The sequence below is a fragment of the Platichthys flesus genome, chromosome 14, assembly GCF_949316205.1.
Source record: "Platichthys flesus chromosome 14, fPlaFle2.1, whole genome shotgun sequence".
In the NCBI taxonomy this organism is placed as follows: Eukaryota; Metazoa; Chordata; class Actinopteri; order Pleuronectiformes; family Pleuronectidae; genus Platichthys; species Platichthys flesus.
In genome coordinates, this window is record NC_084958.1 from 10,820,949 (window position 1) to 10,846,130 (window position 25,182).

At 42.3% G+C, this 25,182-nt stretch overlaps 1 protein-coding gene across 2 annotated transcripts; it reads left to right on the forward strand.

Annotated features, from left to right (window-relative positions):
• The first annotated feature begins 772 nt into the window (after window positions 1-772).
• On the forward strand, window positions 773-23,935 carry pde4ca (phosphodiesterase 4C, cAMP-specific a). Of its 2 annotated transcripts, XM_062404492.1 has the most exons (16): window positions 773-1,550; window positions 13,812-14,003; window positions 14,625-14,669; window positions 15,298-15,334; window positions 16,004-16,077; window positions 16,172-16,224; window positions 16,468-16,580; window positions 18,309-18,402; window positions 18,499-18,671; window positions 18,761-18,859; window positions 19,061-19,225; window positions 19,376-19,475; window positions 19,642-19,796; window positions 19,890-20,012; window positions 20,120-20,302; window positions 20,424-23,935. In XM_062404492.1, the coding sequence occupies exons 1-16, from the start codon at window positions 1,423-1,425 to the stop codon at window positions 20,910-20,912; spliced, it is 2,223 nt and encodes a 740-aa protein (XP_062260476.1). In that variant the 5' UTR covers window positions 773-1,422; the 3' UTR covers window positions 20,913-23,935. The 2 variants fall into 2 exon arrangements, with proteins under 2 accessions (XP_062260476.1, XP_062260477.1); XM_062404493.1 differs by lacking the exon at window positions 14,625-14,669 and having other exon boundaries at window positions 774-1,550.
• Window positions 23,936-25,182: the final 1,247 nt, after the last annotated feature.

Below are 25,182 nucleotides of genomic sequence, written 5' to 3' on the forward strand. Positions count from 1 at the left end.
ATGAATATATGAAAACGTGTTCTCTGCTGAACACTAATCCATGGTAGGACTCCTGGCGCATTCTGCTGCTCAAGGTTTCACATGAAGCATACACAAGGTTTCGTATTTACTTTTCTCATTTCAGGTCTTTAAAAATACACTTCCCCCGGCCACTTGTGACCTTGCACGCTGGTGCCTAAGCCTGTGTGTAAGAACATACTGTATACAAACAAGTGTGTGTCTGTGTATTTGCATTTGTGTGTGGGTGTGCACATGTGTGTTTGCACATGTTCTTCATTCTGTGCAAGCTGTCCCAAGAGCTACTTACTATAATACCGTATCATACTCATCCTGTCATCAATCTCTTTACCTAACATAGACGAGACATACTTGACACACACTCACACACACACAAACACACACACACACACACACACACACACACACACTTAGAAACACACACTCCATCTGGAAAGGATAATGGCACTGTGTACAAAGAGAGAGTGCAGTCCTGCGAAAGTTTCAGGGCTCTGTGTGTGTGTGTGTGTGTGTGTGTGTGTGTGTGTATGTGTGTGAGTGTGAGTGTGAGAGAGAGAGAGAGAGAGAGAGAGAGAGGAGGAGGAGGAAGGGGTTAAAATGGTTCAAACATTTGAAGAAGGCAGCGACCAGTCTGCTCTGACCCCGCCCCCTTTCTCAGCTCTGACCTCACTCTGAAACTTGTTCCCCCTTTTGTGTGACATGCGTGCTCACCGACGTACACACTCAGTGGCTCACACACACACACACACACACACACAAAAACACACATCACATACACTTTCTGTGCACTTTCTGTTGCGCGCTCGGACACACGAACAGTAAGCTCACGCAGACAGAGTGGGGGGGCTACTGTGACAAACTGGCTCAGAGGAGCAAGTTTGCCTAGAGAGAGGAAAGGTCTCTAAAGGTAGAGCGAGAGAGAGAGAGAGAGAGAGAGAGAGGGAGAGAGAGAGAGAGAAATGGAGAGGGCAGCAGTGGTGCGCCACATTTAGACCCGCAGCAAAGACGAGCTGTTCAAGGGGAACCGATTAATGGAGCTCTGCAGGGAGCGATGAGAAGCTTCTTTAAGGCAGGAGGGAGTGAGCAGCTCGCACCAGGTGCCCAGAGACCAACACACAGCCAGCGAGAGAGGACGCCGACCATCACCAGCTGTCAGTGGCACGTCTCACTGGAGCCCCTGGTCCTAGAGCGGGGCGCGCACTCCTGCCAGGGGTAATGAGAAGTCCCGGGAGGCCGTGGAGAGCCGGACAGCCCGACAGAGCGAGACACACGAAGGAGCGGGCCGGGGCTCACAGGGATGAGAGGGGCCACAAGCTGAGAGGAGCCGAGCGAGGGGGAGCGGCGGAGCAGCCCCGAAGAGGAGGCGGGTGAGGGCGCGTTACTGCGAGTATAGGCTGCAGAAACATGAGTGTGCCACCGAACTGTGGGTTCTGTTACTCCGTGGAGCGGAGTCTCACTGTGCGCAGTGGGGACATATGGGGATCTCCGTGTGCTGTCAACAGGCCCATTGACATCATACAGAAACGCAGGCGGTAATTAAGCGCTTCCTCATTCACTCATAACTCGGTGCTTTTGTTTTTGTCTCAGTGTCTCCTTTCATCTCTCTCACTCCCTCCTTCACACACACACACACACACACACACTGTACATCCAGTGTGTAGCACATCATAGATCAAACTCTTTTTACAGAAATGACTTGTGCTGCATCAGTGACAACTTCTTGAATCAGTATAAACTTAAACAATATGGAATAGTTTATCTGGCTTCCCCTGTTTTTTGTAGAATAGTTTAACATCTGAAATCTTTGGACTGCATACTGTTTTTTATCAGCTGCAATATTTACAAAAACATTCTTTTTGCCCTTACCAGTTTTTGTTCATGTCTTTAACTCCCAAAATATTTCTTATCAAGTTTCCTCTTGTACACTTGTGTTACTTTTTTGTAAGACTAGGCACTGGTGGGGGAGGGGGGGGGGTCGTCAAGTTTGTTTAATCAATCATTAGTATAAATTATACTAATGATTGATTAAACAAACTTGACGACCCGTATCATGGCTGTTAACGAGAGTCAATATAATGAAGTGTAAGAGCAAAAGCATTTGAAATGATTGCATCTGCCATTGGAATGTGAATCTTTGAATTGATACTGCAATTTAGAACACAAGGGCATGGCTACAGTTATACTAATCCAAGACTTGACAATGAGGAAACAATCTACACAGACGTATCATTTTAAACCTGTGTGGGAGTCAGAAAAGCAGATGTAAAACTCTTTCAAAGGCAGTACAGCTTAGACAATATGTTGCAGATTATATACTCAAACTGAAATAGGATTTAAAAAATAAATAATAATACAACTAATAAAGCAAGATATGATACAATACGACACAAGATGCTTTATTTATTTTTTGAAGGTTAACTCAATGTCACCTTACACATTGGACAAACAACAGTCAAGAGAAAATCCTACATGTTAGATAAAGAAGTGAATTGAGACACTGATCACTCATGTGTTTTAATTGTTAAATTCTTAATGTGGCTTTAATCAGTGGCCAGTCTGTAAAGTCTTAACAGCAGCCGTAGATCATTGCCCTGCACTGTCACTTGGCATACAGTCCCAATAACGTGAAACAACCACATTCATACACCCTCAATACCAAAAACATTAGTCCTGAATGCGTGTGATTGTGGACTGTTCGCACATCTTGCACATCAGTGCGTGAGGAATCGGGTGTTTCTCATGAAACTATCTGCCGTGTAGCCCTGATGCTGCTGTTCCCGACACACCAATGTTCTCACAGGAAAAGTCCAACATAAGTAGCTTCGCACATAATCCTTAATGCCAGTGGGGAGGCGGCGAGGGAGGACTCTGAGATAAAGTCCTGTTTACATTATGCTCTCTTTCTCAGGCAGGATCCTTGTTTATCAGATGTAATGCAGTACATTTGCAAGCATGGGGGTTTTAAAGGGCAGTTGTCCTTTCAATTTAATTCCCCTCAAGACCCATGCCAAGAAATGTAATTGACTTCTGCTCTTAAACAAGCAAAGCTCCCCTCTGTAGCGGGATCTTGAGGGGTAAGGACGGAAATGTTAGACAACTACTTCATGCACAACTGCTTTGATAACACCCGCCATGTCTAGAAATTCTCTGCCTGCTGGATAATATTTTTAAGGGCAGAGGTAATTGTTGAAGTCGATGTGCAAAGGCCTTGCAAGTCACAGACAGGGAGGGAGACAGGGAGCAGGGAAGGTCTCGTTTTGGGGCACATTGGTGACCAAAAGAGCAAAGTCTGGATGGATGAGAGGGTGTAATTGACCTTGCCAGTGTATATTTGGGAAACTATTAATAACATATTCAAGAAAGAGATAAAATCATTAGATAAAGGTATTCACTGGTGTAAATCGTAAATTGTCAGGCTTCCGTATGCTTTCTTTACTTGCTCTTGGGAAAAGTACCCACTTTGCTTTGCCCTTTCCCCCTTGTGCCAGGCATCGATCCATCCATATAAAGTATAACACAATGCTGCTGTAGTCAAAGTGGTATCCAGAGAGCTGATTTTTGTATCTTTGAAATATGTTTATACTTTAGTGCATCCTCACATAGGACTGAGAAAAAGCTGACAGGATGAACCGTCGAGGAAGGATATAAATCGGAAGCTTTGGACATCAGACACCGAACCGTCTGTGTGCTGCACCGTTAATCACAAAAGACAACAGGCAGACAACACAGGCCCTTTCTCCTTAGATGGACATGTGGAAAGGGTATGCAAACTTTTATGAGTATGTGAGCATAACACGTACCATACATATTGAGACCTCTGCTCTGGATGCTTCTCATACTTACCTAAAAACCCTCTGGATGAGAAGTGATGGTTTGTTTTGCCCAGGGGCGGTTATTGTTTTCTCCTTTCAACTTTCAGGTGAAAAGGTAACACCTGCTTTTCCTTAAAGAGGACGGATAAGGGGATTCTGTGAGACTTCCTGGGCCAGTGGCAGCTTATTGGCTGCGGTGTGTTATGCTGCATTCATTTATCCTTTGATTTCAATTTTATGAACCTAAAATTGCCTTTAGGCTGTGAAAGCCGCCTGGCAAAAATGAAATTTAACTGTATTTGCCAACTAAGAACAACATAATAGAACTTGTCTTTTTATATCAGCAACGTCGCTCAGTGGATGGCAACATCAATCGATCAGCTCACCATTTTGGTTCAGACAAAAATATCTCGTCAGTTGAATGGATTAATGACACTTGTTACAGACATTCACTGTCATCAGAGGATGAATCCTATTGACTAGTGATTCCCCAACCTTTCTTTTGCACAATCATGACTTTGTATTAAATACCAGTAAGTCACATTTAAGTTTATCTAGAGCGCTGGTTCATGACTATATACTGTACCGGCAAAGTGACTCACATTTCCACAAGTCTCTACTTTCTGCTTAGTGTTAATAGGTGAGTAGTTGCATGCTAACATGCCCAGCTACACGGTCACCATGAAACCTGCTATACATGCAACATGTTAGCATTGTTAATTAGCATGCTGCTGTTAGCATTTAGCGCAAAGATCCCATTTAGTAGTTCAGCATAATATTTTAACTTGACATTAAGTATTAGCATAATTTTAAATCAACAAGTCAGTCTTGGATAGAGTTAAACTTTGTAACAGATCAGTTTTCTGACGTCACATTGAAAATTGAATGCCAATTAATTAGCTCTATTGATTTGAGTGACGGTACTCCTCTCCTCGGCTCTCACCATTTACAGTCTCCTGTGGGCCCACATGGCCACTGATCTAATTTTCCTCGGAGCTGTCTGCAGTGAGCCAAGTATCAAATGAAGTGGCACTGACACAGAGCATTACACATGTTGCTACAGCCAGGAAAGGGATGTAAAAAAAATCCTCAAAGATTATTTCAAAATGAACAACTGACAGCAAATACAAGCATGAGCTTTGTTGCAAGCTTGGGGGTGAGAGAGAATGATTCATGCACAGAGTAATTTAATATGAGCCATAAGTCTTACCCAGAGGGTTTTGGCAGGACGCATTTGAGTGAGCTAAGGGTTCAGGTTTATTAAGTGTATTCCTAGAAACCCAATACACTCCCCTGTCAGTTGAACCTGGGAGGAGAGGAGAGGAGAAGTGAAAGTTTTATCTTCCCAATTTATCAAAATTCAAAAAGTGTGAAAGTTGGATTCATTCTTGATATTTAGATGCCACAATTCTATCCGGCAGCTTTTTGCTTTGGATTGTGTTCACAGATCAAATTGTGTATATAAAGTGTCGTCTTTGAGATAAATGAAGTGCGATCGTGCCAGAGGTCAGTCACTTTCTAAATTTGCCAGGTCAATGTGGCCTTGACGAATCAATCCGAGCTTTAAATTTATCTGCAAATATGATAAAGTCATCCCATTGCCCTGCGGCGTAACTCTCACTGGTCCTGGCATAGGAGACGAGGGCGTGGCAGCCAAAAGACATTTTGAAGTAAGAAATGTGACTAAAAGTGTTTCCAAGGCATTTTTCTTAAATCATCAGTGTCATCTAATGGAGGTCTGGGCTGCAGGGATCCTCATGGACCTTCATTTGTCTGCCTCACAGACAGGAGGAACAGATCCCCCGGTGTCGGGTTATAGGCCTCACGAGCAACGACGGTTTACTGTACTTGTGTGGGATGAGATTCATGCACGAACACTCAAACTCAATGTCTGTTGCTGGTTCATTTGTAACCTTCACTCACTCAGAGTGAAGTCATGGCCGAGTGTTCGCAGTGTGACAGGCGTTATGGACTTAATGCTCCTCTAAACCCCATAAATGTACTGTCCAGTGATGAGCTTTCCAGATTCGCACACAGCAATATTTTTCATAGAATGACAGAGTAATTGTGCAATTATATGTGTGTGTATGTGTGTGTATGTGTGTGTGTGTGTGTGTGTGTGTGTGTGTGTGTGTGTGTGTGTGTGTGTGTATGTGCTAAAAGAAAGTTATGGCTTTTTTTCCATTTGACATCCAGACTGCTCTTTACTGTCTAGATACTTTACGCTTTATAGAAGCAGGAGAGCAAGTTTTACATGTTACATTGCTTCACTTGCATTTAAACACAAACATATGGACAACAGGATAAGTTTTTTTTTTTTTTTCAAAATATCCTCCTCCTTAACTTTGTTTCAAAACTTCTTGCTGCATGGCATCTTTGTGACAAAGACAAAATCTTTACCCACAGTTCTAAAAATGTTCACATATGTAAATTTAAATCCACATTATTTTGAAATGTGGATTTAAAAGGCTTTTAAACGTTTTTTGTCATGTCAGAAAAAAATCATAATCTTTTAATTTTGACCGGTACTGTAGGCTAGAATGAAATCACTAATATTTGAAGCAACTGTACCAACTCTGGTTGAACTTTTTTTTTTTTTTAGAATTATTTTTGGCATTTTTATGCTTTTTATTGATAGTGCAGAGAGAGACAGAGTTGAAATGGGGCAGAGAGGGGAGTGACATGCAGAAACGACCGCGGGCTGGAATCGAACCCGGGTCGGCTGCTGGCCTAGGCCCATGGGGGGGACGCCCTACCAACTGAGCTAAGGGCGCCCCTGGTTGAATTTTTTGATGGAGGAATATTTCTTGCAATCAAACATTAAAGTAAGTGAATTGAGCCATTAGGATCATATCTAATTGTGGATAAAATAGCTCTCACAAGCTTTCATAAGCAGTCATCTCTCAGGAAAAACACTGCATCATACGATACAACTACACACATTCATATTGGAAATGTAATGTACTCTCTAGTAATAGTTTTAATATTTAATTTCATATAACATTGTTTTGCTAATATAGCCTCGATAGAATTTGAATAACAAGTTTTGCTATGCTGTCGTGACATATCGAAATGATGAGATGTGAAAAGACCAAGTTCTGAACTTTTCTCCCTCCTTTTTTCCCTCCTCTGTTCATGTGTCTCCTCATGCTCAGACCTTCTGCTCATTTCCCCTCTCCCTCCAGTTCTTCCTCCTCAAACTTCACTGTTCTCTCGGCTGCTCTACTAGATCCTGGAGGATAACACAGACTGAAGTCTTTCATATGTGTGTGTGCGTGTGTTTCTGTGAATGTGTGTGGTCATTTAGGCTAACAACATTGTCGGAGTAAATGACGCCCTTTAATTTGACACATTCAATCTTATTTAGGAATGAATAGTTTTTTAAATATTTGAAAACATACTTCATTAAAAATGAAAAGTTTCTCTGTACTCATGTCAAACACTTCCTGTCCCCAAACTGGCAACAGAGAAACAGTGGAGTCTTTGTCACATCACCACCTCTATACAAACCTAAAACATTGTCTGTTTTTTACGTGGCTCATGTAAAGGTCAGTGACCTGATTCGGTGTTCCTGCCTTTCTGTCGTGTCAGCTCCGTTGTCTCACTTTCTTTTAAAAAACATTTTCATTGCTCGATTGTGAACAATGGGCATACATTTATATCGCAGTTGCATAAGGTCTATACTTAGCTATCATCTTTGTTGGATGTGAAAGGATGCACTGTCTGACAGGTTATTGTTGCTTTTCATGAGTCATTTCTGAAATAATAACAACTAAAATCTACTTTTAAATTCTGTCTGACTTGGTTTGTTGGATGCTTTGAGCCTGATCTGCAGAATAAATGCAGCGTGCAGTCGTCTCCTCCATGTTTTTTAACAAGGGGGATTAGTCAGTAACAGAGACGAGGGCACAAACAGAGAGGACCAGGAGCCAGATCTCGTGTTTTCAGCACGCTGCCGCTCTGACAAGAATCCTGTAAAAGGAAGTTTGACATCTATTGTAAATATAAGTATTCGCTTTAGTTGCAGTTGTTTGAAAACCCAGCTAGTAAATTAATTTTTCATTCATGTAGTGACAGATTAATCTAAAAAAAAAATCCTCACTGCGAAAATTCTGGTGAACGGCAACTCAAGCTGAAACAACTCGGAAAAATGTTTTTTTGTCGTCATCACTTATTAACAAATTAACACAATGTTACAATCAGCTCTAAACAATTGCGTTTAATGTGAAATTTTAGAATGGTTTGTCACTTGTTGACTGGATGTCAATCGCACACAGTCACCTGACATCAAACCTTTTAGCCAATACAAACATTTTCATGACTAACGTGCATACATGTTAAATTATTTAAATGTATTTTTCTTTGTTCCTTTTTTATTACGCAAATACAGTGTCAGAGTGTTGTTTTAAGGCTCCAAAAGCATAAATACAACATATTTTGTTCACATATGCCTGTTACACTTAAACGTGTCACTACTAGTGTGGACCATAGACTGTATGGGTGTGGACATACAAGTGAGCAACTTGTGTGCTACAGAACAGATCAAATACTTGGATACCCTTGGATGGGTTACTCTGAACCCATTGTCTGGCAGTCAGTTCACTTTATACATGAGGTTGCATGACTTCAGTTGACAATTATTTGATGAAAGTTTGATATTGACTAATTGCTGATGACACCTTTAAGGAGGAGGGAATACTTTACAGCAATTTGAAAAAGGGAATGCTTATACTGTCAACAGACACTGCGTACATATCATTTACAGAGAATTTAAAAAAAAAATAGGAACAACAATCCATCAGAAAACTGGACCTACTAAGTAGCACATGAAACAAAGATTACAGCTAATCAGTAAAACACACCATCACCCTCAAGTTTGCCACACGACCAAATAGTTTGATGTCACAGGAAGGGAGAGGAAGGACAACACAGACAAACAGGGTGGTTCTCCCTCTGTGTGCGAGGGGCCGCAGCCAATCACAACCAGACAACTTTCATTGCAGAACACACACTGTCGGGATGAGAAGTAACTGAGACTGAAAATGTCACGTTGAAATAGAAAATTCTCCCAAGATAATACTTTATAATCTCTGATTATCAAGTCCGACCGCCCCTGTAGTCCATTCATTGTTCTTTTTGGTTTGTGTGTTGAGCTGCAGGTCGTGCACTCTGAGCTGCTTGTGTGACCTCTATGGTCTCATCAGGTCAAAGCTAATCCCTCCCTGAGTCATGTGTGGATGCAGCGCAGATACATGCAGCCTAGATTATAAAAGTTTCAACCACAGCAGGAAAAATAAGTTAGAGTTTGACACTTGGGCCTTGCAGTTCTTCTTTTGCTTGTTCCTATAGACTCATTACCAATGGGAACACAATACTCCCAGGCGTCACGACCTGAGATCTGTGTTACGTGTTATAAATGTTCTGCACATCTCCTGAATAAATGGCTGAACCGGTCCCGCCAGTCGGCTCCGGTGTAACCAATTCTACCTCTGGTGGTGTCACAGTAAAGGCTGGGGAATGATGAATGAAGGTTCAGATGACAGCTTGCCCCGGTTTACAGGCCTATCTCCTCTCTCGCTGCCTCGCTCGCTCGCTCACGTGCTGCCCCGTAGCTCCTGTATTTTAATGCTCCCCAGATGGTATTGACGTCGCCGTGACAGGCTGGTGACGCAGGCAGGGTGTCGAGTATCATGGCCACTGACAGGTTACCATCAATCACGCTTCTTAATAGCCAGCCACTTAAATAACACATGCCGTTACACACCTCTGTCTTTATGCTTTTATTTGATTTTGTTATTTTTTGGGGAAATGTTTTTATGATGCCCAAGATTATTGGCTCCAGTTTGGTCTTTAGAGAAGAAAAAGTCATTAGGTGTGTGTGGGTGTGTGTGTATACAGTGTGTGTGCGTGCATGTGTGTGTGTGTATGTGCCTCTGTTCGTGTGCATGAGGCGGATTTGAATGAATTCCAGTGTCTGAATTCAGAGGTCAAACTAGGATGGATGCACTTAGCCACGTTCAATATGAAATAGGTGTTTTATTACATCTTTGTCCAGCTTTTCTGCATCTTTTAATCTGTCTCACCGATCACAAAGTTTTCTAACTTAAAGGGATAGTTCACTGAATTCACCAAATGAAAGAATGGAGCGATGGATGAAGGTTATTGAATTGTTCATTGTCGGTAAGAAAATCGTTTCAATACATCACGTTGGCTTTGGCAAATTCTATTTATTTTTTACTTTTCTATGGTATTTGGACAAAAGATTAATGGAATTATCAGAAAAATATTAGAGAAAAAAGGGTAATTCCAAAACATCTGCTTGAAATAGAATAAAAGAAAAAGAAACAAACAAAACGTGTAAACTTTACTATAAGACAAAGACATTTATGAAGTTTGAAGCAAATAATTCTTTATTAAAGACTTCAGTGTGTGGTCGACGATCACAATTATTTGATGACAAATGTTCTAACTCTTCTAACTGTTTTATCTCCGCAACATAACTTTATTCCATTGTCTATAGTGGGATATCCAGGATGCTCAGCTCTTGCAATCCCCCTGAAGTCCAGTAGAGGGTCCCTCTCCTCAGGTTGAATGAACAGGTTTAATTCAGTTCTCCAGACAACAACTACTCACACACATCAGCCTTCAACAAGTGTGTCTGTTGTATTGTCAAACAACACCCTCCCACTCAACAGGGTTATTTTTAAAAAACGAATTCTGTTTTGTTCTTTTTTGTTTGGTGGATTTGTGGGGAAAAGCGTGAGGGAGGGCGAGAGGGAGGGAGGGTGTTAGGAAAGGAGAGAAGAGGTGGGTGGGTGTGAGAGGCTCCCATGTGAAAGACACAAAGACAATGCAGGCGTTTTTTGAAGACTGACCATTCAAACAGCCACGGAGCTACTGTGGGAGTTTCCTGTCCGGGCGACATGCACGCTGAACGCTGACCTTTGACCTCTCAGAATCACAAAATGCCTCAGTTGACACATTTTGCAAATACTCTGTAAATTGTGTGCTTAAAGCCTGTGCTCAATGGAGATGTTAAAAAGCATTGGATGCAAGTCATTATTCCCTTGGATTGAAAATATACTGCCACTGCTATTCAGTTTGCATCTAAAATGTAATAAGTTAATAGTAAAATATAAGTTTTGTCACTATAAGAATGAAAATCCATATTCAAAGTTTATCTTATCCAATTACTTTATTTTCAATGATCCTGTGACTAGATGCAGTTGGTACACAATATAACATAAATATTATGTAACATTTATAAACTGGAATACACACAAACAATGCATTAAACCAATAACAACAAAACTCTCTGACACAGACATTTTCACTATTTGTTCCTCAATCGTTGTTTCAATGTGCTGCTTATTTGGATCCCCATCAGTTGTAACCTTGGCAACAGCTACTCTGAGGTCCCATGCTACTGCGTTTATTATCCATTAGAGTCTGTTTCATATAAACCCAAAGGGAGAGCACTGCGATTGTGCCAGTGAGAATCATGTGAGGCAGATATATTGATCCAAAAATACAATATCATCGTGCCTGAGTGTGTGCAAGTAAAAGATAATTAGTCCAATGTCGTGAGTAAGTCGGGACTCAATGTTCGCTACCCTGCGCTGAACTCAGCTCAGCGAGCGGGAGAGAGAGAGAGGGAGAGAGAAACTGGAAGGGAAATAGCAGCGAGGGAAAGACGTGGGCTATATTTTGATCTGTGGTCTAATTATAGCTCAGCGTCGCCTTCAAATAGAAACGTCTCCATAAATATTCATGAATGGGGGGAAGAATCTGCTGCTCTGTGATGCAGAGGGAGAAGGCAGGGGAGGGAGGGCTGCTCTGTGTTCTACCTTAAAGTCTATTTTTAGCTGCATCGCTGCCTCATTGGTCTATTCCCCCCATGCACGGGGGAGCTAAAATTAGCTGCACGGAGACAGAAGCGTTGTGCCGAGACAAAAATAGAAACGGGTTTATGGTCAGAGCACGCAGGAACAGCCAGAGGTGCAGCATCATTAGGGTCGACGGGGGGGAGAGAAAGTGTGAGGAGTGGGTGAGGGCTCCGAGCTGTGTGTGTCCTTGTAGTAACTGGGCAGGGATCATGTGTGTGCAATGATCAAAATGCACGCGTTACAGGTGTGTGTTGCTGCACGTTGCACTACTGTGATGCATTTACACACGCAACTTCACCATTTTACTATGTAGAAATACACATTTGCAGGTGTGCACACTACAAACCAACAGGCACACAGTTTGCAGTTAGGACCCCAGACCCCCTTGTGTATGTGTCTCAGAACACGCTGTACTCTTCCTCATCACTTCCTTAAATTTTGTTTACGCTCCGTCTCTCTTTGCCCTATTTTACCTTGGACGTGCCCCCACTCACCCCACAGTCTCCACTCCCCTTCCCTCTGACTCCTCGCCTTGGCTATGTATAGTGCAGTCAGTGTGTCTGAATCAGTCACATTAAAGGAGGGATGGGGACTTCTGTTTGGCTGGTGGTTATGTAACAGCCTGTAAAACAGCAATATCTTGCCCTCACGCGGCATCCCTAGCACGAAGGAGGAATGAATGGGGTGATTTCATGCTGAAGCTGGTACACTCCTCATGTGAGAGCCTCGTAGAGAGCTTTATTTTTGTATTATTTTTGAATAGCGTTCCCCTTGCTGTATTTATTTAAACAATATTTGATGTGTGTATGTGTGTGTGTGTGTGTGTGTATGTGTGTTAGCATCTGCCCATCCAAAATCCTCCACATTCTGCTCGCGGCTGTTTTGCCAAGGCGTGGAGCACTCCATAGGAATACTTCAGACTGTATAGAAAAGCAGAGGTGTGGCATAACGCAGCTCGAGGCTGACAGAGCGTCTCCGGGCTCTCATGTCAGTGTGGGAAAATTGAGATGTAGATCAAGGAAGACACGTGCCGACACTGTGAAGAGGAGCCTCTCTCCCTCTAACTCTCTCTCTCTCTCTCTCTCTCTCGGCCTTTATTTGGTGTTTTTCTTCATCGTCGGATCGTGTTTGATCAGGAGGAACCCCCTCTCACCTGAGCGCCCGCCTATTTTTAGATTCTCACACTCACATGACCCCCCCCCCGTCAATACGCTGATGCTAATTTTATACGCGCTGTTCAGTCCCCAGTCCACCACATGCACACACACGCACACAAACCTTTCACCTCTAATGAAGTGCACATAATCTAGTCCATGAAAATGTGTTAGTTTTCACTTCAGGTAGTAACTCTAATGATCGTGCAGCCACAGTACAGAGACCCACATCAAGCCTTCAGAATTAGAAACCATTCGCTGTCTCAGACTTTCAACACCCTTTCATTGTGGTTCCAGACTCTCTTTTCGTTTCCTTTTCTTGGCACCTATTGTTTGACACATTTCAATACAGTGCTGATTTTTTCTGTTATATCAGATCAGGTTTGATAAGGGCCTTCCTGCATATTTCCCACAGTGATATCCTTTCTGCAGCTCGCTTAAATTTGTAATTTTTAGCTCTTATTGTGGTCTTTACTGCTTTATAATGGTTATTCTTCCTTCCAAATTACACCACTTCCTGTTCAAAAGATAAAAAACGGCTGAATGCTGTTACCCACTGATGAGAGCTTGTGTTATTTTTAGATGTGGAGTATGGTATGTTATATTCCTTCTCTCTGTCTAATTGTTACAGGAGCAGCCATAGTCTCCTATGAGTGGAGGAGAGTCTGGGGTTTTCTTTTCAGCTATGTAGTTCATTGGACAATCTATAGAGGCACATTTCCATTGTTAATTGAAATCGGAACTTTATGGATCTTTGATCATTGTTCCATTTATCACATATTCGCTAGAGTTATTACTGACAACTCATTTAGTCAAAAGGACACCACAATAACAGCTCAAACTGTGTATTTCTTATAACAATATTGACGTTGCTGTCTGATAAAATTTGTCATCGACCTTGAATGAATTTCCTCCCTCTCTCCCATGCTCTTCCTCCACAGTTTTGATGTGGAAAATGGATTATCGGTGGGCCGTAGCCCCCTGGACCCCCAGGCCAGCCCAGGCACTGGGATGGTTATACAGGCCAACTTTCCCCACAGCCAGCGGAGGGAATCCTTCCTCTACCGCTCCGACTCCGATTTTGACCTTTCACCCAAAGGTCCCTCCAGAAACTCCTCCACTGCCAGTGACCTGTAAGTCAGTTTTCAGACAGTGGATGTGTTTTCTTTGTGAAGTATCATATCATGCACAACGGCAAATAGTTTAGGTCTCAACTTAAATTTGATCATTTGGAACTATTCTCTGACATCCGAAGCCATAGGACTACAGTTTAGAGGACGTGCTCACGCTTTTATAGCTTTGTTCACTGATGATTTCAAACTATTCTGTACATGTGCATTTTTATTATTGTAAAAATATTGTGAACCTTTATGCTTTCTTGTCTCAGTATTTCAGTGTTACATGCTCATAGACCTAATTTAAAACATGCCCTATGGGGAAAAAATAAATATTTCCATCCAGCATTTGGCCTCCAGCATTAAAACGCCCTCATGCATGTGTGTGATATGTTTAGAGTCTGATCCAGAGGCTCAGAAAGAGCAACAATTACCTCTGTTTCTCCATCACACAAGGCTTGCATGTTAAATCTGCTCCACTGCGACTGCAAAACATTGGAAAGAAGGAGGCAACTTTTTAGTCGATAGTTCTCTCTCACTCAACCCCCTCCTCAAATTCATATTCTCTAAACACCTTTACATTTGTAACGTAAGCAGTCACAGGTGTCCTCATCGACTCTTACCTATCTGTGTTTGAAGGGAGGAAAGCTTGAAGCACTGGGAGGTCAACTGGTTGTCGACTCGGTGAGAAGAACATGACAAAACTAAACAAAATAGATAAAAACACTGACTGTCTCCCCCTGAAGCCCCCTCCTGCATTCCCTGTAGATGGTTCTGTGGCCATTTCCCCCCACCCTTCTGACATGACTAAATATGAAGCACCTCACCCGTGACCCCTGTGAGACACCTTTAAAACACCCAGTTCTGTTTGGTTTGTTTTTGCATGTAACGCTTAAAATCAACTTAGTATAATAACACCCTGTGGTTTTCTTTTTTTGTGAGTGTTCATACCTCTATCACAAACCTTAATACCCCACCCAGTCTGTTTCCTGACCAAGCAGTGCACTTCACTTTTGTTTTTTCTAACAGCTATGTTTTTAATAGAATAAGGATGACGGGAGTGACAAACGATGATATCTGACAAATAAATGTAAAAACTAAATAATGTCCTATAGATGCCTGGCTGCACAGATAACTGGTTTGATGTGTCATACCTCCTTTGTCTTTATTTTGTCATGAAGAAGTTAAGTATGGTTTTTCTTTTAATCTAACACAGATGAAATATAGAAATTAAGGAGCTTGTAGATTGGTCATCTGCGCAGTGTCTTCGTCTGACGCCCTTTCCACCCGTGTGTTCTCTTTTCTATTTCAGACACACAGAAGACATGATCGTTACACCATTTGCACAGGTGAGTCCTCATGGATATTTTTCCATTCAGCATTTTGAAGCTATATTCCAATCTGAAAAAAATAAAATAATTGCCAGGTGGCCATATAAAAATAAATTTATGTTCACTTGTTCGTTAACGAAAGCAGGTCTTAAAAAAGCTCCAGATGGTTCGAGACCAGGCTATTCTCCGGCACCGGAAAAGCCCATAGCGTTGTGTTGGCCCCGCGACAGGACCAGGCATCCTGCTGCTGTTGCCCGGCTCTTGCGTGGGACGTGCGTCACACTTTTGCTCACTTTACACAGTCGAATAAGCCGCGAATCTGCTCGATCACGCTGTTTAAATTTGCATGCTGGCTGGAAGGACTCGCACACGCGGGGTCGCACACTGGATACTCCTGTGATCTCCCTCTAGGCGCTGAGTCAGTGTTTGGCTGCAAATGGAGTGACAGACATGTGTCAGTGATGTCACCAAAACATCAGACAGGGACAAGGAAGCTACAGGATCTGGTTTCAAGGGGTCTGTCAGCGCTTGATGTAGCGGCAGCTCAATTAAGTGAAGACGTGTGAAGAAGTATTTGTGTTTTTCACTGAGGTGACACCTGTGGTTCTGTTATATGACAGATATATGATGCTAGGTGCGCCACATTTGATGAACTTGTACATTCAGTCTCTTGTTCCTGTCCTGTAGGTCCTCGCCAGCCTGAGGACAGTCCGAGGTAACTTTGCCATTATAACTGACCAGCAAGATCGCCCAGCAAGCAAGTAAGTTATAAGCAAATGTCCTTGGCTGACAAATAATCATGCTGGATATACAGTTTGTCTTTTCACTTGCTGAATGGATGGTGTCTGTCTACAGGACGCGATCCTCAGGCAACAACCCACCATCCATGTGCAAGACCAGCCTTGCAGGTTGGTATTGGTATTAATATTGAATATATATAAATATTATACTGATCAATATCTCATATTCAACATTGTTCAGAAACACACAGAATATAAGCATGTTGCTCTCATGAAATGAGAAAGGAAAGTGAAGTAAATTAAGTCATTTCAGTCCTAGTTTAAACATCTTTTAGATATTTTAAAAGGATATGAATGCATACTACCAGCTGAATCCATCCCATAATGCCCCCCTGTGTTTGTGTGGTGCAGAGGAGCCTCACCAGCAGCTGGCCATAGAGACTCTGGATGAGCTGGACTGGTGTCTGGAACAGCTGGAGACGCTGAAAACGCGACACTCTGTCAGCGAGATGGCTTCAAACAAGGTGCTTCATCATGATACACAATCCTGACACGTGGGTCGACCACAGATCACACACACCTGTCAGAGAACACACCGCAACGCTGTGCGGGTTAACATTTAATACAGAGAGGTTACCGGCAGAGGTTTCAATGCACTGCCTCAAATCTGCACTGTTATTCACCACCTGAAGGGGTTTTCTTTTGTAGTCGGGTGCAGCCATTCAAACTCTAGATGATCCTTAATTCATAGAGGTAAAACTGCACTCTGAAGATGATGATGTACATCACATGGAAAAAGTTAAACCTCCTAACATCAGAGGCAGCGTATAACAAAAGTTCAATCTTAGAACCAAATTAGAGAAATATTTATAAATACCTCAGGATTCGTTCCCTGGTCTCACCCAGCTGCTGCTTCAGATGAGGCCATAGCCGCCAAAATTCAGTTTCCTTTTTTACAGTAAATACTTACGCAGTTTCATGTTAATTAATAGATAGGGGAGTTGTGTTTATTTTTGGCTACATGAATGAAATCACCCCCCCAGCCCCCATCCATTCAAAGCTTTTCCCTCATATCTTCTTCAAACTTGGTGCACATGGTGTTCACTCAACCTCCTCCTCTGACGCTGCCAGCCCCGCCCACTCTGTGCAGCCCCCTGGCCAATGAGGGACAACCGCCTCTCCCAGCCTCTGCTGCAGCGAGCGCCCGATTGGCTGCTATTCTTAGGCTCTTTTTTTTTTTGGAAGGAGGCGGGGATTAGAGTACCTCGTTCTCCCTCTGTTTACACACACGGGCAGCCAGTAACTGAGTGAATGAGGGAGAGTGAAGGGGAGCGAGGGAGTGTGGCTTCTCAGCCTCTGCATCCTCGCATCCCTCGGCGTTCCCACAGCTGTGCGTCCACTCTTTTGTTCGTCTCTGGACTGAAGAACTGTTCCTTTTTTTTTTTGCATCTGTTCAGCTCTCTCTGCTCTGCTCGCTTGCAGTGCAGTGGATTTTGCTTAGAGTCTCAGTTGCAGTCTGATCCTCTGTGGAAACAGGCAGTGTCCCAGGAATGACCAGAGAGCTCAGCTACCTCAGTTTTATTTTTTTGCTCCCATGCTTGATTTTGCGCTGAAATGCCAGAAGTGAGTTATTTAATCTCCGTGTCGTGGATGTTCCTTCAGGTAAGGGGAGTTGAGGGATGAGGGGAGGGGACCGGGGCAGCCCCAGGCTCACACGTTGCTCGTTTCGTGAATGAGTGTGAACCAACTAGTGGTTGAGATCCTCTGTGACTCTCGTCCGTGTAGATGTGTGGATGGTGTATGTGCAGCCTGCTTTGTGAGTAAAGTCAGCCATGCATTTTTGTCTGTGTCCAATCATTAGCCTCTGCACTGTGTGTGACATGCAACACATTTGTGAGCTCCCGAGATCTTGTTGATTCAACAATTCCTGGTAGATTAGGCTGTGGATGTGTTCCTCTTCACAGCTAATGGTTCTCTGTGTTTGAATGAGTTTCTCAGATAGTTAGGCACTTTAATACATTTGCTGGAACAGACAAAAAACCTCTTCAAGTTCTAGTAAGGTTTATTCTAATCTAATATAAAGTGACATTTGCTGCCTTTCAGAACTGGAGAGTCAAGAGTTTGTGTTTTTTTTTGTTGTTGTGCATCCTCAGACATATACTAAGAGCTTCATTCACTTTACACTTTCACTTTTAGTGCATTTTGCTTGCTCAAACTCACGGAATTCTTCATGTGCATGTTTGCCTCTCCAGTTCAAGAGGATGCTGAACCGAGAGCTCACCCAGCTGTCGGAAACCAGTCGGTCAGGAAACCAGGTGTCTGAGTTCATCTCCAGCACCTTCCTTGGTAAAAACCCTTTATTTGATACAATACAAAAGCTGCACAGAAAAATGTAATACATCTTTGATCTATAATATTATTGTATTTGTTTCCATCTGACAGAGAAGCAACATGACATGGACATCATGTCCAACCCCACCAAGGAAAAGGACAACAATAAGCGGCCCATGTCCCAGATCAGCGGCGTGAAGAAGGCCACCCACAGCCCCAGCCTCGCCCCCTCTACCATCCCACGCTTTGGGGTCAACACCGGCCAGGAGGCACTCCTCACCAAGGTACAACCATTTCAGTGCTTCATTTATCATTTCACTGCAACTGGTTCTACATGTTCTCCTTTGTAATGATCTACATCGTTCACCCGCAGGAGATGGAGGATGTAAACAGATGGGGCATCGACATATTTAGGGTCTCTGAGTATTCAGGGAATCGAGCGCTGACGGTCAGCATGTACACCATCTTCCAGGTAACACATGTTAACATAATGTACTCTTCTCCGAGTGTTGTCCTCGTACCACATGACCACGTGCACTCGGTACAGTCAATGAATGAACAAGAGTAAATGAATAAATGAATGAGGCAATGACTTAACAAATGTTAATGAATTATTAATCTCTACCTCGACTGACCCAGAGTGTGATGTGTACTCTCTCTCCTGCTCCCGTAGGAACGCGACCTGCTCAAGTCCTTCAAGATTCCTGCCGACACTTTCATCACTTTCATGATGACTTTGGAAGATCACTATCACGCGGATGTGGCGTACCACAACAGCATCCACGCTGCCGACGTGGTCCAGTCCACACACGTCTTGCTGTCCACACCTGCCCTGGAGGTAGACACTCACTCTTGTTTGTCCAAAAGACGCACAGACAGAGAGAGAGTTAGACAGAGAAACAAACACACACACACACACACACACACACGCACACACACACAGACACATGTACTGACGGTCCCTCCCTTCTCTTGTGTGTTGTCCAAGGCTGTTTTTACTGATCTGGAGATCCTCGCCGCCCTGTTTGCCAGTGCCATCCACGACGTGGACCACCCTGGAGTTTCTAATCAGTTTCTCATCAACACCAGTGAGTTTGCGTGGCTTCACAGTGATTATGTGTGGGTGTCAGGAGTATTTAACGACGTGGATGAGGTGTCCATAAATACGTGTCTGTGTGCGATATGATTTGTTAAACCTTCAGGTGTCTTGCAGTGCTGTCTGTAAACTTTGTTTTTTCAATTTTTCGCCTGCAGACTCGGAGCTGGCCCTGATGTACAACGACTCGTCGGTGCTGGAGAATCACCATCTGGCAGTCGGCTTCAAGCTTGCGCAGGAGGAAAACTGTGACATCTTCCAGAACCTTAGCAAAAAACAGAGACAGTCATTGCGCAAAATGGTCATTGATATGGTGAGACAATTTTGGTAGACAAGACGCTCTTCCTACCCTTTTCACCTATAAACTCAGATTTCTGGTTATTCAATCTTTCTGATATTTCCGCAGGTGCTGGCAACAGATATGTCTAAACACATGAACCTACTAGCAGACCTGAAAACTATGGTGGAGACAAAGAAAGTCACCAGTCTCGGAGTCCTGCTCCTGGACAATTATTCAGACCGCATACAGGTCAGAACCATGTTTCTATTCATACAAAAACAAACAAAATCAGTAAATAGGAATAATCTTCCTTCTACTTTATCTGATAGTCACACACTGTTAATTTGTCACCGCAGGTTCTTCAGAACATGGTGCACTGTGCGGACCTGAGTAACCCCACCAAGCCTCTTGAGTTGTACCGACAGTGGACGGACCGCATCATGGTGGAGTTCTTCACCCAGGGGGACAGGGAGAGGGACAAGGGCATGGAGGTCAGCCCCATGTGTGACAAACACAATGCCTCCATAGAGAAGAACCAGGTACAGTATAACAAACCAAAGTATTTCATTCATAGCACCTATTGTAAATCATTGTAATGCTAAGGATGAGGATAATTCCCTATTACCTACAGTTTATACCACTTTTCCCTTTTTTCTCCAGGTGGGTTTCATTGACTACATAGTTCATCCATTATGGGAGACGTGGGCTGACCTCGTCCACCCAGATGCTCAGGAGATCCTGGACACTCTAGAGGATAACAGAGAGTGGTACCAGAGCATGATCCCCCACAGCCCTTCACCCGAAACAGAGGCCCAGGAGGAGGAGGAGACCCTCCCTGGAGAAGCTTCAGCACTCAGTTCCGCCGTTATCGATAAGTTCCAATTTGAGTTGACCTTGGAAGAAGAAGGAGAGTCCGACACAGAGAGTCCGCATGAGGAGGAGGAGAGCTGCGATCGCAGGAGGGCGTCTCCACTTTCCAGAACTGGATCTGGCAGCAGATTTGATGCTAAGACTCGCCGGTTCCCCAAAATGCTCACCGCCGATTCAGACAGGACGTTTTCTATAGAATCTGATAAAGATATGGCAGAAGAACGAGAAACAGACCAGGAAGACATCTCCGGGGTACCACCCGTCAGACTCGGCACATAGCATAGCACATTGGAGCCTTTTTTGTTTGTTTTTCTTGATTTCGGTGCCTCATCCTCTGTCACTCCCCCTTCTCCCACTCTGACCAAACACCACCACCTCTGGTTTCCGTGGGACAAAGGGCGACAGCCTCTGGGGGGTGTGGAGTACGGAAGTGCACGCAGCTGTGGGAGGTGCTGAGAGAAAGCCTGCAGTTCTACACAGCAGTCACTTGCACTGGAGAGAGACAGATAGACTCAGAGAGGACGGGGAGTCAACTTTCTGACAGGTCCTTTTGCGTTCTGTGTCCTTCAGTCAGACTTACAGAAACTCTGAGAAGTTTATTTAAAGAAAACTTCCCTTTCTACCAGCCGACCTAAGGTCTTCTACTGCCAACGACAGCCCTGTCTTCCTCTTTTGGAGTACTTGTGAAAAAGTGATGAATGATCGTGAAAACATGCAAACAAGGTCTTGTGAGACTCTTGCCAAACTTGCAATTTACGGGGACAATGCTGTTTTACCTGCCTTTTGGTTTTCTGTTGGTTCATTGTGTTATTTAGGTCCATACACCATGGAAGGCAGTAAAGGAAGGTTAAGTACATGTCACTCCAAAGCAGCCTGAGCAAAGTAAAGTCAGAAAGGAGCTCTCCATGGTTTTATCCCGTACTCTTCAGATGTAGCAGACATTTTGAGTGGCTGTCATTATTGTTGTACTTACTCCTATAAGCTAAAAGCCCATTGAGTTATGTTGAACAGGAGGTCGTAGTAGGACATGCATATGCTTATGACGACTGGGCTTGCAGTGAATATTATTTTTGAGATTTCCAGTTGTTTCAGGTTTATTATTTCCATTGTTTATAACCCGAAACTCTGATATTTACAGCAACAAAACTGAGCCAGGGTCAGTGTCACAGTCACGGGATAACATCTGAAGCAATGTTGACTGTGCATATGGCGCCTCCCAGTGACAACAGATGGAACTGAACTGGCGAATAATTTGCGTGGTTTTGCATAGAGGTACATGGAAAATACATTCAAAATGTATTTAACTGTAGGTCTACCCAAAATACCTGTCATGATTCAGTTTTGTTGAGCTTTTTTATGTTTTTATTTATTTTTAAGTCAGTAATTTTTGTTAGCTTTCTTTTTATTTGTCTCCCATTTTATCAATTTGCCTTCAAGTGTAGCACTTTACAGTTTTGTTCATTGCCGGCCCTCACTATGGTTGTTAAGGGCTTGAGCCGAAACATTAACACGTCTGAGGCTGTTGACTGAAGAACAGTTTGTCATTGACTGTAAAGCAAACCAGCACAAACTGCATACAAAGAGCCCTTGCCATTCAAATCCATTATTGTTACTACACAATTTGTCAAACACAGCTACTGAAATGCAGATTTTGGTGACTTGCATAACGTACCAGACTGATAAGGGCCGTGTATTAGATGTGTGAGTGTTGCAAAGAATAATGCTCGCATCACTGTAACTGTAAAAAAAACAACAGGAGGTTACCGAGAGACAGTTTCCTGTGCCAGAACGTTTTTTTTTCTAATCTTTTTTTTCCCTCTCATCGATCAATATTTCACTCTTCACAAGGACATAGTCAATGACAAAACAAGTGCCAAGCAAGCGTGATACAACCCGTACTGTAATTTCCATTTTGCCACTGGCTACTTTCCATCAGTGACTGATAAAGTTGGTTGATTGTAGCACCCTGTGTGCCAATCTGACCCGACTGTCTCTGGTCCTTTTTTTTTTAAAACTCCTGTTCAAACAGTAACTGAAACTGATGTTGTCTTAAACAGTGATGTGGGTTTGTGTGTGTGTGAATGACGCGGTTTCATTTTTTTGAATGTATTACTAAGAGAGAAGGAAAAAAAACCAAAGCACTTTGTATGGTACTTTTACAGTTCTGCACTTCCAGTACAGTTGAACATGTATAATGTGACTGTTTCACTGTTTTTTCTGTCGGCTAAAGGCCTGGTGATCGAGTGGAACAGCACGGGCTGGTACCACTATAGCTCCTATAGTTGGATGTTGGAGGGACTGAAGTTGTTTTTTGCTCTTTTTATAAGTGACTGTACAAAAACATGGATTTCTGTGGAAATGAATGACGTCGGCTGCAGGACGAACGTGAGGAGTATAAACACAAAACTTAGCCTGTGGAGAAACTTTATTTTATTTTATTACCGTGAAACAGAAATAACTAATGTTTTAATGTATGAATGAGATGAATTTTTTCTTTTTTTCTTTAGACGCCTTATTTTGAATTTTGGTCGTAGATGTGTTCGCTGACATGCTGGAGTATAAAACATGTGCAATCCCTTCTGTAGGAACTCAAGGATGCCTTCACCATTAAGGACTATTTAACAGAAGCGTAACCAGCACAACATGCGATGGCTCATTTCTTACTCTCTGTGTGTCACTAATTGTCTGATTTTGTACATTTTCCTCACAGTGCTTCGTGTACAGTTTATTTATTATTTCTTTATTATCTGTCAGAAACAATGGGGCAGTCAACTTTTTTTTGTCTGAGGTTTAGTGCTCATGTGTGGCTCGACGCGTGAGAAAGTCAAACAGGACAGATTTCAACTATTACTTCAACTATTTTTCCTCCTCATTTAATTTCTCTATCTTTGCGAGTAACATTATACATAAGCAAAAAATTATCTGTTTCACGTTTTTCTTGTTTAAAAAATAGTTGAGTGACAGATTTCCGTCTTGGTTTTTCTGAAACACCTCGGAAGACATCTTTTCCTCGTCGTTCTCTGTTTCCATTGATCCACTCAGATCACATATTCATAAAGGATCGTCCAGTCAATGTGCCGATCCAAGACTTCTTGGATTCATAGTGAAGTTTAGTTTAGTCAGACAGCCTCAACAGTCATCCTTGATCAGTATTTCTTTTCCCAGAGATGTTATGAATATGGGTTGTGAACCAAGACTGCAGCTTTGACAATCTAAACTCTGCTGTTTGACTGCGAGAGGGTTAGCCCTCTCTCCAACTAGAACTGTATGCCTTGCAAATAAAGGAAAAGGTTTTCACTCTTTGCCGTCTTCTTCTCTGTTCTTATAACGAAACTGTAAAAGATATCGCCCAAAAATTGCACGCTAGAATGATCATAAAGCAGATACAGTGTTCCCCTCTGAAATGAAGCGACAACATCAGTTTTTATACCAAATAAAAATGAAATAATCTCTAGTATAAGGTCAGTAGAAGTGAGCATGTTTATTATGAACTATTTCAATCTTTTTACAAGCAGCTAACTGCTGATGAGTCGGTCTATCGCGCATAAATGCACTCAAATGTATTTAAAATTCCAATTTCCAAAGGTACCAAATAATAGATTAAGTCCAGAAGTCTTGGGATGTAAATAATTTTCATGTAAACTTAATTAAGAGATAATAGAAGATAATTTAGAAAGAAACGTAAATTATCTCTTTATAAATATACTTTTCATAGATTATGATAATGAGGATGACATTGCGTGATGATATGGAGGCTCAAAATGGGCCATTCTACATACTTTTACTCCATATTGATTAAGATAACTCTCTCACTATCATTCTCAGTGTAGCTGTTTTACATGAACACTTCACATTGTTTTATCACCTTCATACATAGTCACTGACATTTGCATGTTTTAAAGTGATTTTTTCCCAACATTGTGTTAAACCCCTGCATATGTGGCATCACCCTGATAGGACAGAACTTTATTAATCCTGACAGAAATTATTATTTGAGAATCTAGCTATAAATTTATAATAACAAAGAATAATAAAATATTACTAATTATAAGGGAAGTATAAGAGTATTAAGTTTAATAACAAGGAAGAGAGGAGCAGTGTTTGAATATATCAATCAGTCAAACAAATTTCATTTGTTAAGCCGATATTCACAAATCTCAATTTGTCTCATAGAGCTTAACAGGGTGCAACATCCACTGTCCTTAACCCATCAACAAAATAACAGTATTTAAAACACATAATGTAACATAATGGAAAAGGGTTTCAAAGTATTTGTACATAAGAAAATGTCTGATAGAGATGACAAATTAATCGATTTATAGTTACAAAAGTTACAAAATTCTACAAATTTGGAAGAAGAAACCATTTTCTATTTTTCGTTATAACTGCTTAATGGTCATTAAGTATTTTGCTCCATATATATCTAATTCCTAGGTTTTGGCCGGCTTAACAATGTAAGCAGTAATTGATCATAGTAGTATTAGTAGTATTTTATTAGTAGTAGTAGTAGAAGTAGAAGTAGAACTTTATTATTATTTTATCAGTGCTA

Bases quoted from the DNA above. Each gene is read 5' to 3' on its own strand.
- pde4ca (XM_062404492.1), top strand. From the start codon at position 1,423: ATGAGTGTGCCACCGAACTGTGGGTTCTGTTACTCCGTGGAGCGGAGT. The intron at 18,672-18,760 runs GTACAACCATTT...GTTCACCCGCAG, and splicing joins AGGAGGCACTCCTCACCAAG to GAGATGGAGGATGTAAACAG. The intron at 18,860-19,060 runs GTAACACATGTT...CTGCTCCCGTAG, and splicing joins GCATGTACACCATCTTCCAG to GAACGCGACCTGCTCAAGTC.